Source organism: Macaca fascicularis, chromosome 9 (genome assembly GCF_037993035.2).
Source record: "Macaca fascicularis isolate 582-1 chromosome 9, T2T-MFA8v1.1".
Classification (NCBI taxonomy): Eukaryota; Metazoa; Chordata; class Mammalia; order Primates; family Cercopithecidae; genus Macaca; species Macaca fascicularis.
In genome coordinates, this window is record NC_088383.1 from 75599664 (window position 1) to 75613344 (window position 13681).

At 40.7% G+C, this 13681-nt stretch overlaps 1 protein-coding gene across 22 annotated transcripts in view; it reads right to left on the reverse strand.

Annotated features, from left to right (window-relative positions):
• The window catches only part of SGPL1 (sphingosine-1-phosphate lyase 1), a 62080-nt gene that overhangs the window by 46948 nt on the left and 1451 nt on the right, over positions 1-13681 (reverse strand). The window contains exon 1 of one of the 22 annotated variants that reach the window (XM_074001879.1): positions 3899-4008. The exons of the other annotated variants lie outside the window; for them this stretch is intronic. Within the exon in view, the coding sequence (XP_073857980.1) occupies positions 3899-3901 (3 nt within the window). The 5' untranslated portion in view covers positions 3902-4008. Of the gene's footprint in view, positions 1-3898; positions 4009-13681 lie in introns of those variants that run through there. 22 annotated transcript variants of the gene reach the window in all.

Sequence of the window (13681 nt, forward strand, 5' to 3'; positions counted from 1 at the left end):
ATTCAATAAGCAGAGGAACACACTGAAGGACACAGAGGTAAGAGCAATTACCAGTTATGTAGGAAAATAGACTCCCAGCCAAAAGCAAGCAGGTAAGACATGGGGGGGAAAATATACAAATTTGCACATGGAATGTTGCTAAGTTTGCTAGGAACTCCCAGAGTCTCCGACAATAAATACCTAAATGACTTACTGTGCACATGTATAGAGGTTATACTTCAAAGTACAAACGAGTTTCATCATTCTCTAAAACCTAGAAATGATAATTTCTTGGATAATAAGCAAGATCTAGTGGAAAAGATCCCGTATTTCTCACACAGAAAGAAGTCTTAACTTCTCTGAGCATATCAAGACTGGGGAAAAAGGGCAGAGGTTAGTTGACTTCTCCCATCCCATACTTATCTTACTAACAGAATTCTCTATCTTTGTCACGCAGTTAAGACACTTAGACTTTTCATAACCGTTTGTAGAAATTCCTTCCCTACAATAGTCACGCTGCTATTAGAGATGAGAAATACTGAATATTTGCAGAGAAGTGTAACCTAACTAAAGCTATTTCTCTGGAGATTTCCAACATGTAAGCCTGCCCAAAAGAATGAGCAGGGACCTATCCCTAGGTCTCTGACCTTCAACCTATATAAACATCCTTTGGAAAGTGCACCTTCAAAATTACCAAGAACCTACTTTTAAAAGCTGAAGTAAGCAGCTGAGTAAATTTAATTTAAAATTAATCTTTGGAAGAGTTTCAAACTTTGTGATATCTGTTGAAAGTGAGCGGGAAAGTGTGTTTCTGTGATGTTATAGGTATATATTGGCTTTCATCCACGGTTCCTGGTTCATAACCCCATAGCCCTTGTTACAGTCTTCTTTTATAATGTTGGGGCACCTTGGGCCTCAGGAAACAGAATCTCTCTCGACCTTCTCCTGTGCTCCTTTTACCCGCATCAAGGCAAGACTCTAGTCCAATTGTGGGCCAAAAAACCCTCATTTCTGGGAGGGTTGTGCCCCATATTCTGGGGAAGGAAGGCTGCACAGAAAGGCCAACAAGAACCTGAACAGACAGGCCGTGCTGGGTTTCCAGTCAGTCTATTAGTATGAGATCATGCCTCCTGTGTCCAGTCACATTTCTACATGGTTATCAATCATGCCTATGTAATGAAGCCTTCATAAACACCCAAAAGGACAGGGTTCAGAGAGCCTCTGAATAGCTGAACACATGGAGGTTCCTGGAGGGTGGTGCACCCAGGGAGGCATGGAAGCTCCACACCCCTTTCCCTATACCTTACCCCATGCATCTCTTCAATTGTAACCTTTGCAGTATCCCTTAAAATACACCTGTAAACCTAAGTAAATGTTTCCCTGAGTTCTGTGCGCTGTTCCAGCAAATTAATCGAATCCAAGAGGAGGTCGTGGGAACCTCACCTTGAAGACAGTCAGTCAGACATTTCAAAGGACTGGACTTGCAACAGGTTGAGGTTGGGGAAGTCTTGGGGACTGAGCCCTCAACCCATAAGATCTGACGCTATCTCCAGGTAGACGGTGTCAGAATTGAATTAGAGGACACCCAGTGATGTCTACTGCTTGGAGTGTGGGGAAACAAATCCCACATGTTTGGTCACGGAAGTCTTCCACGTTGATTGTCGGGGTGTGAGAGTACAGGAGAGAGAATGCTTTTCCCTACGGCTTCCAATGAAAAATTATGCATTATCTGGGATGCCCCTCCGGGTTACCAGATTCTGATTATGAGGAGGCCGTTTACAGCTCTGAAAGTTGTAGATAACTGACAGCAGTGCAAAGTAATCTAGATCCCTAAATATGCAAATGCCGCCCTGCCAGGGAAAGGTTCAGCTGACGTTCCTCCCCCTAGGAGAGAGAGTTGTTCTGCCTCTATTTGCACATTCATTTGATATTCCTGATCTATAAATGAGCAGCTCTTTGGACTTTCCCTTTGAACCAGTTATAACATCTGCCTGGTTTCCTCTTTTGGAGTAAAATAAAATAGTCAACATGTGTTCATTTTACATCTGTATGAGAGTCAGGATATTAGTTTTGAAAATTATCTTTTAACAAAAGCTAAAGATCTCTGCTGTTCCACAGACTCCTCTAACCCCCAGAAAATGCTTGCAAACATAAAATCTTATATAATTACAAAGAATTCAGGACATCCCAAAGGCCAGTCATAAGGGTCCATATTCCCCAGTTAATAACTTCTGTTCTACAATAAATCATAGAAATAGCCTCAGTATTACCAAAGGTCCTATATAGGTAAAGTAAGCCCATGACCCTGTGTCTCCTGTAGGTGAGAACAAGAGACACTGTTAGACATATCCGTTACTTAAAATTCTGTAGGAAAAGCCCTCTAACTGCAATAAAAAGGACTGCAGCTCCGATCCATGCTCCAACACGGATGAACTTTGAAACCATTAAGTGAAAAAAGTCAATCAGGAAAGATCACATATTTACTTTATGATTCTGTTCACATGAAGTGTCCTGACAAAGCAAATCTACAGAAAGTAGACTGGTAGTTGCCGAGGACTGGTGAGAAGGAAATAAAGGAAGTGATTGCTGAGTACTGGGTTTCTTTGGAAAATGTCCTAAAATTGATCGTGAGGATGGCTGCACGACTGTGAATATACACACAACTGTGAACATACACACAACTGTGAATGTACAAAACACCAGAGCTGTACACTTAAAAAAGCATCATGACCTAACAATTCCATTTGTGTTCACCAAATGTCCCTTCAGCTAAGAAACCACCTAAGATTCTTTAATTCACAGGCTCTCTTTTAATAAAAAATAAAATTTAAAAGGCCTTCTGAAAAAGTTTCTAAATGTGCCAAGGACAGCAGAAAGTGCAATTCCAGAAACAGAGAGTAAACCTCTAGACTCCAAATGAAAGCAACCATAACTACCTAAGAATAACTTCTCTAAAGGCATATTTTTACACGTTTATAACCAGGATTATTAACTGCTAAAATGATGAACTTTTAAAGAATATTATTTTTTTCCCAGCAATTCCTAAGCACATACTGTAGCAACTACCCAGATATCTGAAAAGGACAGTGACCTTTGAGTATTCCCCTGAACTGTCACCTCACCACTACTCTTGTGGACTTTGAGAGTCATGTTAATGTGTTCTACAGAAAGGCAGCTGTGGTGTCCTAGAAAGTCTGGACTGGTAATCAAAACCTTCGGCTCTAATTTTAGCTCTCACTTAGAAGCTGTGTGATGTGTGGCACAACACTAAACCTCTATGCAACTGGATTTTGCTCATCTGCAAAAATAGATGCCATTGGGATAATTCAACAAAAAGTGCAGGAGGAAAAAAAAGATACCACCATCCACTCACAGGGTTGTTCTGAATATTAAATGAGATAAGGTAATAAGAAAATGACTGCAGATAATAAACACTGATTAAATATTTAGTGAACCTGAATTCTCTGATGATAAACATTTTCCTTTTCTCTTCAATAAGCAACAAGGAAAAGCAACCTTCCCAGTTACAAAGGACCTGGAAGAGGCTTTAGGTAGTTTGATTCCCATGCCTATGTTGCATTTTCTTACAGATGGTGGTAATAAAACACACCTAGTAATGAGCTATTTCTCAGTTTTCTAAGAAAGATGTTAAGTCAACTCTTAACCTTCAACAATCTATTAAATCAATCAGAAGGCTTCAAGTGCCCTCTGGCCTACCTATAAAAACAGGATTAAATCAGTTACCTACTACCTTTACAGATCATAAACCTCTGTGTTTTCAGTCATCCAAATAGACTGTTGGCTCCTATGGTCATGATTCTTGGGAAAGCATTTGAAAACGTTTTCAGAAAGGGCTGGGGAACAGTCTTAGGCTTTCTTCCACACTGGCCCAATACAGCCAGACAGGGAGCAGACTTACCATGGCATCCTCATATTTGCCTTACATCCCCTTTCAGAAGAATGTGAAAACAGAACTTTCAATTTGCCTCAATTGTCTCAAAGACTCGGTGCCATTAAGACTGGAACTCAATACAGAACTGATCTGTTCCTTTTTAGACCCATCTGCCAAAATGAATTCAAAAGAATGAAATTAAATGCTTCAGCGAAAGCCTCCAAACAACATGGTCCCCCAATATTGAGTATAAAGTGTTACTACATTAGCCACTTAAAATCTAAAGCATTCTAGAAGATTATGATTTTAACCTGAGAACTAACTACTACAAATATTTTAAATTCTGCCCTTTAACAGGGCCCTTTTCATACTTAAAAAGAACTAAGGTTGCTTTGTTCCCATCAATTGTGTATTAACATTTATAGACTAGATAAACAAGAATGCAGTAGGCTTTACTCTCTGGGGAAATTACAGAAAAGGAAAGGCATTTCACATTTTAGAATTGCCTGTACAGGCTGGGCACGGTGGCTCACACTCATAATTGCAGCACTTTAGGAAGCCAAGGCTTCTCAATGAAGATGGTAAGAGCCCCAGAATTCAAGGCTACAGGGAGCCATGATCGCACCACTGCACTCCTGCCTGGGCAACAGGGTGAAACTCTGTCTTAGAAAAAAATAAAAATAAAAAATAAAATAAAAGTGTCTATACCGCTTCAGGAAAGAGTTCTCAGTGCTCTCCTCCATGTATGGTACGCAGATGACAGAAATTTAACATTTGCTGCCCAAAGCTAAATCAGTAAGTTATATATTAAAACTCTCTGGGAGTGTAAATTAGTACAACCACCTTGGAAATCTGTTTGGCAGCACACATTACCACACAGCAACTCTACGTTTTATGTTTACCAGGTCATGTTCAAGAAGGCAGCAGTGTCATTCACAATAGCCAAAAAACTAGAAACATAAATGTTCTACAACTACAGAACAAATTCATTACAATACAGTTATACATTGTAACACTACACAGCAACAAGAAAGAAAAACTAATGCTACCTAAGAACATGACTGAATCTCACAAACACAATGTTGAACGAGAAGGCCACTCACAAAAGAGAATATACTGCATGTTTCCACTTTATGTAAAGTTCAAAATAAGCAAAACTAAGCAAAACCTTTGGTAGGTTTCAACTGGGAAGGGACATTAAGAAGCTAGCTGGAGTGCTGGAAATGTTTAATATCTTGATGTGGGAGTATATTCATACATAAATATTTACTGACCTGGATAATTAAGATTTATGCCTTTTACTGTATGCAAATTGGACCTCAAAAAAAAAAGCCCTATGATTTTTTTAAACTCAAAAATGACTCATTCACTTTATGGGATAACAGAACAAATCACTGATACATAAAGCCCGAATAACGAGCTAGGACTGTTCTGCAGTTTCTGCCTATACTAACAGGCAACTCATTCGTCATACATTTGCAGTTTCCTATTTCATGACAAAAAGCTGATGTAGCTATATTACGTTATGTCAAAAAGCAAATTATATGAAAAGCTCAACTTACAAGATGTAACAATTTTAAATCTGAATGCACCTAGTAACAAAACCTCAGCAAATATACAGAAAAATCTATTAATAATAGAACTAAAAAGGAGAAATAATTGATAAGGCATGACTTGAAGAGGTAGCCACAAAACAGAAAATCCAAGTGGTTGGTAAACACTGAAAAGGGTACTTAATCACATCAATTATCAGGAAATGCATATGGAAATTACAATTACATTTATCTGCTTACCAGATTGGCAAAAAATAAGCTTTATAAATATCAGGTTTGCCAAGTTGGGTGGATATAACTCTCATATATTGTTGATAGTGGTATAAATTGTATTGGCCTCTTTAGAAAAGCTTAACAATATCTAGTGAAGTTAGGCATGTACGCCTTTACAATCAGCAATTCCACTCCTAGGCATAAATCCCAGAAAAACTCTTGTACTTGTGATCACTTGTTATACAAGAACGTTCATAACAGTAATGTTTGAAAAAGCCTCAAATTGGAAACAACCCAAATATGAATTAAAAGCCAAATGGATAAATAACTGCAGTTTAGTCACACAATAAAATACTATATATACAGCAATAAAAATGAACTTAAACTACATGCAATAACATGGATCTCATGAATACTGAGCAACACAGAAAAATCACAAAAATAAAAATACATACGCATCCATTTACATCAAGTTTAACAAAAACAAACTAAACTTAGGATGCATACACAGGTGGTTAAAACTATTTTTAAAAAGGCAAGGGAATAATTATAAAAGTCAGGACAGGGTTATCCCAAGAGGGGAAGAACGAATCTGTAACAGGGTGGAGCGTACAGAGTTAGAGATAAATGGTTTATTTCCTAATCTGGTATCGTTGTTTTATTATTGTTCATTAAAATGTAGATATGTGCTTTCTATACTCTTCTGTACACATAATAAATTCCAAAATAAGTTTTAATTAAAATGGAGAGCAAGCCCTTCTTTAATTAAAATGGAGGGCAAGCCCTTCTTTTTCCCTTTCCTCTTCCTCTTCACGAATGAAACACGAAGCTGACAGGTGGAACCCCAGGCAGCTACCCTGGCCCCGGAGGTGATGTACTACTGATAGCAGAATGACAAGACAGAAGCAGCCTGGTGCCTCAAAGACCCAGGAATGGCCTTATCGGCATGGCATGGCAAGGCAAGGCGTGGCGTGGCATGGCATGGCATGGAATGGCATGGAACTGTATTGGTATTGCATTGTATTCTATTGTATTGTAGTACTGTATTGTTGTGCTGTATTGTATTGTACTATGTTGTAATTTTTTTGAGACAGAGTCTCACTCTGTTGCCCAGGCTGGAGTGCAGTAGCATGACCTCGGTTCACTGCAACCTCCACCTCCCAGGTTTAAGCGATTCTCATGCCTCAGCCTCCTGAGTAGTTGGGATTACTGGTGCCCACCACCACACCCGGCTAATTTTTGTATTTTTAGTAAAGACGGAGTTTCACCACGTTGCCCAGGCTGATCTTGACCTCCTGGCCTCAAGTGATCCGCCCACTTTGGCCTCCCGAAGTGTTGGGATTACAAGCTTGAGACATCACGCTGGGACAGTTTTCTCTTAAATAAATATATTTGTATCTTCTAAAAAATCTCTATTACTTTAGGTTTTTCTGTTATATACACTCAAACCTAATTCTAGCTGATGCATTCAGTGATCTGGACACACGAAAACTTTTCTAAAACTTAAAGCTGTCCAACAGTGGAAAGAACTCCCTGAGAAAGTATGTAGCCCTCACTCCTGACAGGGCATTGTAGAGGGATCCCTAGGCAGCAAGAAAGCTGGGCTGCAGGACTTCTAAAGGCCCTTCAGGCAATTAAGATTCTAAGGCTACTACTGGAACAAAGCAGCTCTGGGCTTGCCAAAGCTGTGGCAACTGTGTGCCTCTGAATCTGTCCTGTTAAAATCAGTGGGAACATTCCCTTTCTATAATAATCCATATCCTATCCGCCTTCAACATTCTGTTCAAGAATTATCTCCTCACTTGTGCCTTTTAAGACAAATTTGACCTCAACTCCAGCATGCTGGGTGTTCTCCCCTCCAGATGACCTCCTCCTCCAGATCCTCCATCCAGCGTTTTCCAGCTCGGCTATGTGCCTGCAGATGCCACCCTCTAAATTAAATCAACCAGACTCCTTAACCTCTGGTTTCCAGTTGTGTTAGACCAATGGGAGGCTACAGCAGGAGATCAGAGGGTAGGAAAAGAGTTTCCAGTATTTATTCCCCTTGATTCCTTTTCTGCTGGGTCACTGGCTGGCATTCCTACAGGTTACCTTCTCCTTCATTTCAACTCTCTAGAAGTTCCAGAAACTACTCCCTTCCTTGCCCTCTCACAGGCTTAAGAGTGTAATCCCAACTACTCGGGAGGCTGAGGCAGGAGAAGCATTTGAACCCGGGAGGCGGAGGTTGCAGTGAACGAAGATTGAGCCATTGCACTGTAGCCTGAGTGACAAAGCAAGACTCCATCTCAAAAAAAAAAAAAAAGAGCGATAATGGCTCTCCTGTTGCTAGCAAGCCCCTAGATGTTTCACCTAGATGTTTTCCTTAAATCTGCTCAGCCTTGTAAATAGTGCCTTGATCCCTTAGTACGCTGTTGGATTATGCCAAGATATGACTGATATATCCACAAACTACTCGCAGTCTTCACTATTCCATCTTCTCAGAGGGCCCCTATCTCCCCTTTCCCCACAGCATGGTTTTCTCTCAGTAACTGGGTTCTGTACGTTTACGCATACAGACTGATTCACATCAATTCCCTATGGAAATTCTTAAACCCAGGCTGATTCTCAATTCTGCCACCAATGTGCACAAACTGTATATAATATTACATTGTATAAAACCTAATTAAGAAGGTAAATATTACTAAAAATTCCTGACACATAGACTGAAAAGCTAAGTCAAATACTGGGATTCGGATTCTGTTTATAACTCCCTTTTCCTTTAAACCAAAGGCTGTGGAAATGATTATAGATCTGTTTCATTTACAACATTGGGAGAATGCCAAATACAGTGCTCACCCTGCAATGGCCACTCAAATGTCAACAAATTTTTTAACGTCCTATCAACAATCCCAATGAATTTTCCCTTTCTTCTAGCAAATCCTACAAACAAGACACAAGGCTCAAATAATAGAACAGAGCTACTAAGGTCAATCTTTCAGTTTATTGCTTAAATCCCATTTGAGATTCAGAAAGAAAGCATCCCCGAAAAAGATTCAAGGGTCACAGATAAAGACGCTCAGGGACCTGGAAAGATTCAATTTTTGAATCCCAAAAACAAAACTGAGGGAAGCTTGCTGTTTGCAAATCAAGAAAAGAGTGGTGCAGAAATGTTGCAAAGGAAAGCATTTCTTAAGAATTCTGTACTGCTGGCCAGGCACAGTGGCTCACGCCTGTAATGCCAGCACTTTGGGAGGCCGAGGCGGGCGGATCACGAGGTCAAAAGATCAAGACCATACTGGCTAACACGGTGAAACCACATCTCTACTAGAAAAAAACAAAAAACAAAAAAATTAGCTGGGCGTGGTGGCGGGCGCCTGTAGTCCCAGCTACTCGGGAGACTGAGGCAGGAGAATGGCGTGAACCCAGGAGGCGGAGCTTGCAGTGAGCCGAGATCACGCCACTGCACTCCAGCCTGGGCGACAGAGCGAGACTCCGTCTCAAAACAAATCTCAAAACAAAAACAAACAACAAAAAAAAAGAATTCTGCACTGCTATAGAAGATCATGCTGCACCATCTCCAATATATATTCCTGAGCAGCAGGGCTTGACCCATGGGCAAAATAACCCCAAGTGAGACAATAAGAGACACGTTAACCTCCAAAAAGGGAATCATTCCCCCAGCCATATGAAAGCATAGACTACACAGATATCCAGGTATCTATGGTAAGAAACTTCAGACCAGTTTCTCACCACTATTGACATTCTAGGCCAGATAATTCTTGTTTGCGGGAAACTCTGCATTGTAGGATGTTTAGCTACATCCCTAGCCTCTACCCACCAGATGCCAGCAGAACCCTTCAGGTGTGACAACCCAAACTGTCTCTAGACATTGTCAAATGTCACCCAGAAGGCAATCGCCCCTGGTCAAGAACCACTGCCCTAGATAAGTAATTATCACTCAAACGCCACCTAGCACTACCAGGCTGCACATGCTCATCTTGATTCATCTATGAATACCAGCTAATTTACTCATCATTTTCCGATGGGACAAGAAAAAAGCCACCTAAGGGGTAGACTGGTTTTATAAAGTACGTTTTTCTTAAAAACTACAAATATTTGGCAACTTGTAAAGTGATACCACCCTCTAGCACCACGGAGGAGAGTATGAATAAAAAGAATGGTTGCCAAGTGGGGAGAAAGGCTGCTACAAAGCTACCTGACTTGAATTCCCTCTGACATCATCACAACTCTCAGCAGACGAACATAATCATTTTATTCTCTATGAGACACAGGTGGAAAGTATTGCAGTCTATGACATCCCACATACAGCAAATGGAAAAAGGCAAGCAAACGATACTAATCAAATGAGGACAAAATTGAGGGCAGGAACACACTGAGGGCTGATAGCCTGAGCCCGTCAGTCCGGATTCAAGGCTTGGTATATGTGGACTCCAGGTCATCTCCAGGTCTTCTCTCACAGCATACTGTCCACACAAGTAGTTTTCAACCCTATGACCCAAAGTCCTTTTTTTATAACAAATATTCTGTAATGCCCTTTTGCTATTCTGAAATAGCATTTAAAGATTATAATACTATATCTGCAGACACAAATTTTAAAATTTCAATATAATTCGTTAAATGCGACACAAAGGAAAATAAAACACAATTTTTTTTTTTTTTGAGACAGTCTTGCTCTGTCGCCCAGGCTGGAGTGTAGTGGTGCAGCCTCAGCTCACTGCAACCTCCACCGCCTGGGTTCAAGCAATTCTCTAGCCCCAGCCTCCCGAGTAGCCAGGATTACAAGCGTGTGCCACCATGCCCAGCTAATTTTTGTATTTTTAGTAGAGACAGAGTTTCGCCATGTTGGCCAGGCTGGTCTAGAACACCTGGCCTCAAGTGCTCTGCCCGCCACAGCCTCCCAAAGTGCTGGGATTACAGGCATGAGCCACCATGCCTGACCCAATAAACAAGAGTTAATAATAAAACATGTATTTTCAGACAAGACTACACTAGAAGAAAAAAGATTCCCTCCTCCCGCAGTCCCCCACTCCCAAAGTGCCCCCTAGAGGGCGGAGCTATCCTACCCCATCTGCTCCACACAGACCCTCTCCCATCAGTCTTAATGGTCAGCAACCTCTACCCTTACCAGGGGTAAGGACACAAAGTAGGCAAGAGGGAGGGATCTGAAGTCAGACCAACTGAGGTCAAACTTGGCTCCACCACTCAACTGCTGTGATTACCCTCTACAGGCCGAGTTTTTCACCTGTAAAAGAATGATGCCAAAGGTTTTTGTGAAAAATAAGTAAGTACAGTATTCCTACACTTAACATGTAATACACACTCAATAAATGTTAGCTATCAGAGTTAACATTACTATTCCTGAATCCACCGTGCATTGTTTCCTAGCTTTTGCTCACTTATTCCATTAGCAGAAAAGATGAGAGACTGGATATCCATTTATCAGAGACACTCTTCAACAGATTCACGTATAATATAAGCTGCACCACAGGCCAGGTGCAGTGGCTCATGCCTGTAATCCCAGCATTTTGGGAGGCCAAGGCAGGCGGTTGGATCCCTTGAGCCCAGGAATTAGATACCAGCCTGGGCAACATGGCGAACTACCATCTCTACAAAAAAATACAAAAATCAGCCGGGCATGGTGGCATGTGCCTGTTTTCCCAGCTACTCAGGAAGCTGAGGTGGAACAATCATCTGAGCCTCAGAGATCAAGGATGCAGTAAGCTGAGATCATGCCACTGCACTCCAGCCTGGGCATCAGAATGAGACCTTGTTTCTAAAAAACAAAAAGAAGCTGCATCACATGACTTCTAAGATTATTTCTAATTCTGAGATGCTGCACTGCACTGAGGTTATTTTTTCATTCACTTAGGTCCTTCCTTCCCAGTTGGAGGGCCAAGAATGTGTATTACATATCATATAAGTTAGAGAAACACCTCATAGAATGATGATTTAGTGTGCCACTGAAAACCCAGCCTTGGTTATTGGTTATTTACCATTTAGTTCCAAATAGTATTATACATTACAGTCAAGGAATGAATGACAACTTTTCCAGTGAAAGCACTTCATGCAACACGTATGTTGTCTTCAGAAAGTGATGATTGCCTAGGGTCACTCACATCTATGTGGATTAATTCCTTACAGCAACAAGCAAAGCAACACTCCTAAACATTCTAAATTAACAGGTGAGGAGGTGAAAGGTGGTGGCAACAGCTAGAGAAATACCTCAAAACAAAAATGATTCCAAAGTTAATATTCCGAGTAAAAGCAGTCATCGTTCTGACTGTTAAAGTAAATGCATAGACCCTAGAAGTAATAAGCATATCTCTGTGCATGGGGAAATATCTTATGTTTAAAACCTATAATTTACATAAACATATCCTTCTGTAAGAGGATAAACAGAAACTGTCAATTGCCACAAGTCACTCTGCATTAACCTTCCAGGAGGCTCACAGCGGTTTTTTCTGGGTGATAAATTATTGCACAGGGTAGAGGGGAATGAAGGGGATGTAGGAGATAGGGGAAATTACCAAATCCCCTTTCCTTTTGCTTACTTATAGTTTCCAGTATTTCTAACATAGTGGTCTTTTAATAAGAATTCTAAGTTATATAAGGGTATTAATTAAAACTGAAAAATCCATGAAATTTGGGGCAAGAAACTATCTTAGATGAACTTTTCATGGGGATCTGTGGATAACCTAAGTATTCATCTATGTCTCTCACATACTACCTAAAATTATCCTAGTTCCTTGCCTCAAATCACAATGGATCAAAACTTAGTTTCTCTCTTCTTTATCCACCCTGCAGACCTTATAGGTAACGCCACTACGATGTCAGTACCCAGTATAAGGGAATCTCACTACCAGTTTTTGCCAGTTTCCCAGTGACACCAACCCACCCTCTGGGATAGTGAGATAAAAAGAGAGAAATGAACTGTTTTTAAACCACTGATTTTGCACTCAGAGAAGTGACAAAAACAAACAAACTTGGCTGGGCATGGCGGCTCATGCCTGTAAGTAATTCCAGCACTTTGGGAGACCGAGGCAGGTGGATCACCTGAGGTTAGGAGTTTGAGATCAGCCTGGCTAACATGGCGAAACCCCATCTCTACTAAAAACACAAAAATTACCCATGCATGGTAGTGTGCGCCTATAATTCCAGCTACCCGGAGGCTGAGGCAGGAGAACCCAGGAGGTGGAGGTTGCAGTGAGCTGAGATTGTGCCATTGCACTCCAGCCTGGGCAACAAGAGCGAAACTCCATCTCAAAAAAATAAAAGATAAAAAATAAACTAAACCCGGACACTATCTATACCACCATTTCAAAGCTATAAACTCCCCACAACTCGCACACTAAAAAGCCCGTAAGGAATCATAAAAGTCCCAAAAATAAAATGTCATTTTGGTAAACGCACTTAGCAACGCTATTCTTCCCTGCTCAGTAAAACAGCACAGAAAGATCTCAGGAGGAGAGGAAACAGCTCTAAAGCAGGCATACCTCTCTGCCCAACAAAAGAACGTAAATTCAGACTGGTTCAATCCAACAAGCATTTGTTAAACACTTACTATATTCAGAGCACCATGCTAGGTGTTTATACATCTCTAAACAAAGAAGACATGCTTATCTGCCTGCTGAGGAACCATAACTCTAATCTGGAAGACAAACACTCAGATAAACCAATATATGGCAGACCCTGATAAAACGTAATAATAGAGGTTTCAAAACTGCTCTGGTAGTATGGGAAGGGAGGGATTAAAACTGCAAGAATTATGAAAAAGAAAGCCAGGAGAGGTGACTTGTACTCCTAGTCCTAGCTATTCCAGAGGCTGAAGCAAGAGGATCACTTGAAATGGGAGTTCCAGGCTACAGTGAGCTATGATTATCCCTGTAAATAGCCACTGCACTCCAGTCTGAAGAACATAGCAAGACCCCGTCTCATCAAAAAAACAATAATTTTGAAAAAGACTCTTCAATAATTTAAGTTCTACATATACTGTATTGATATATTTAATTCAGCTACTTATTCATCCTGATCATTCATCCAAAAT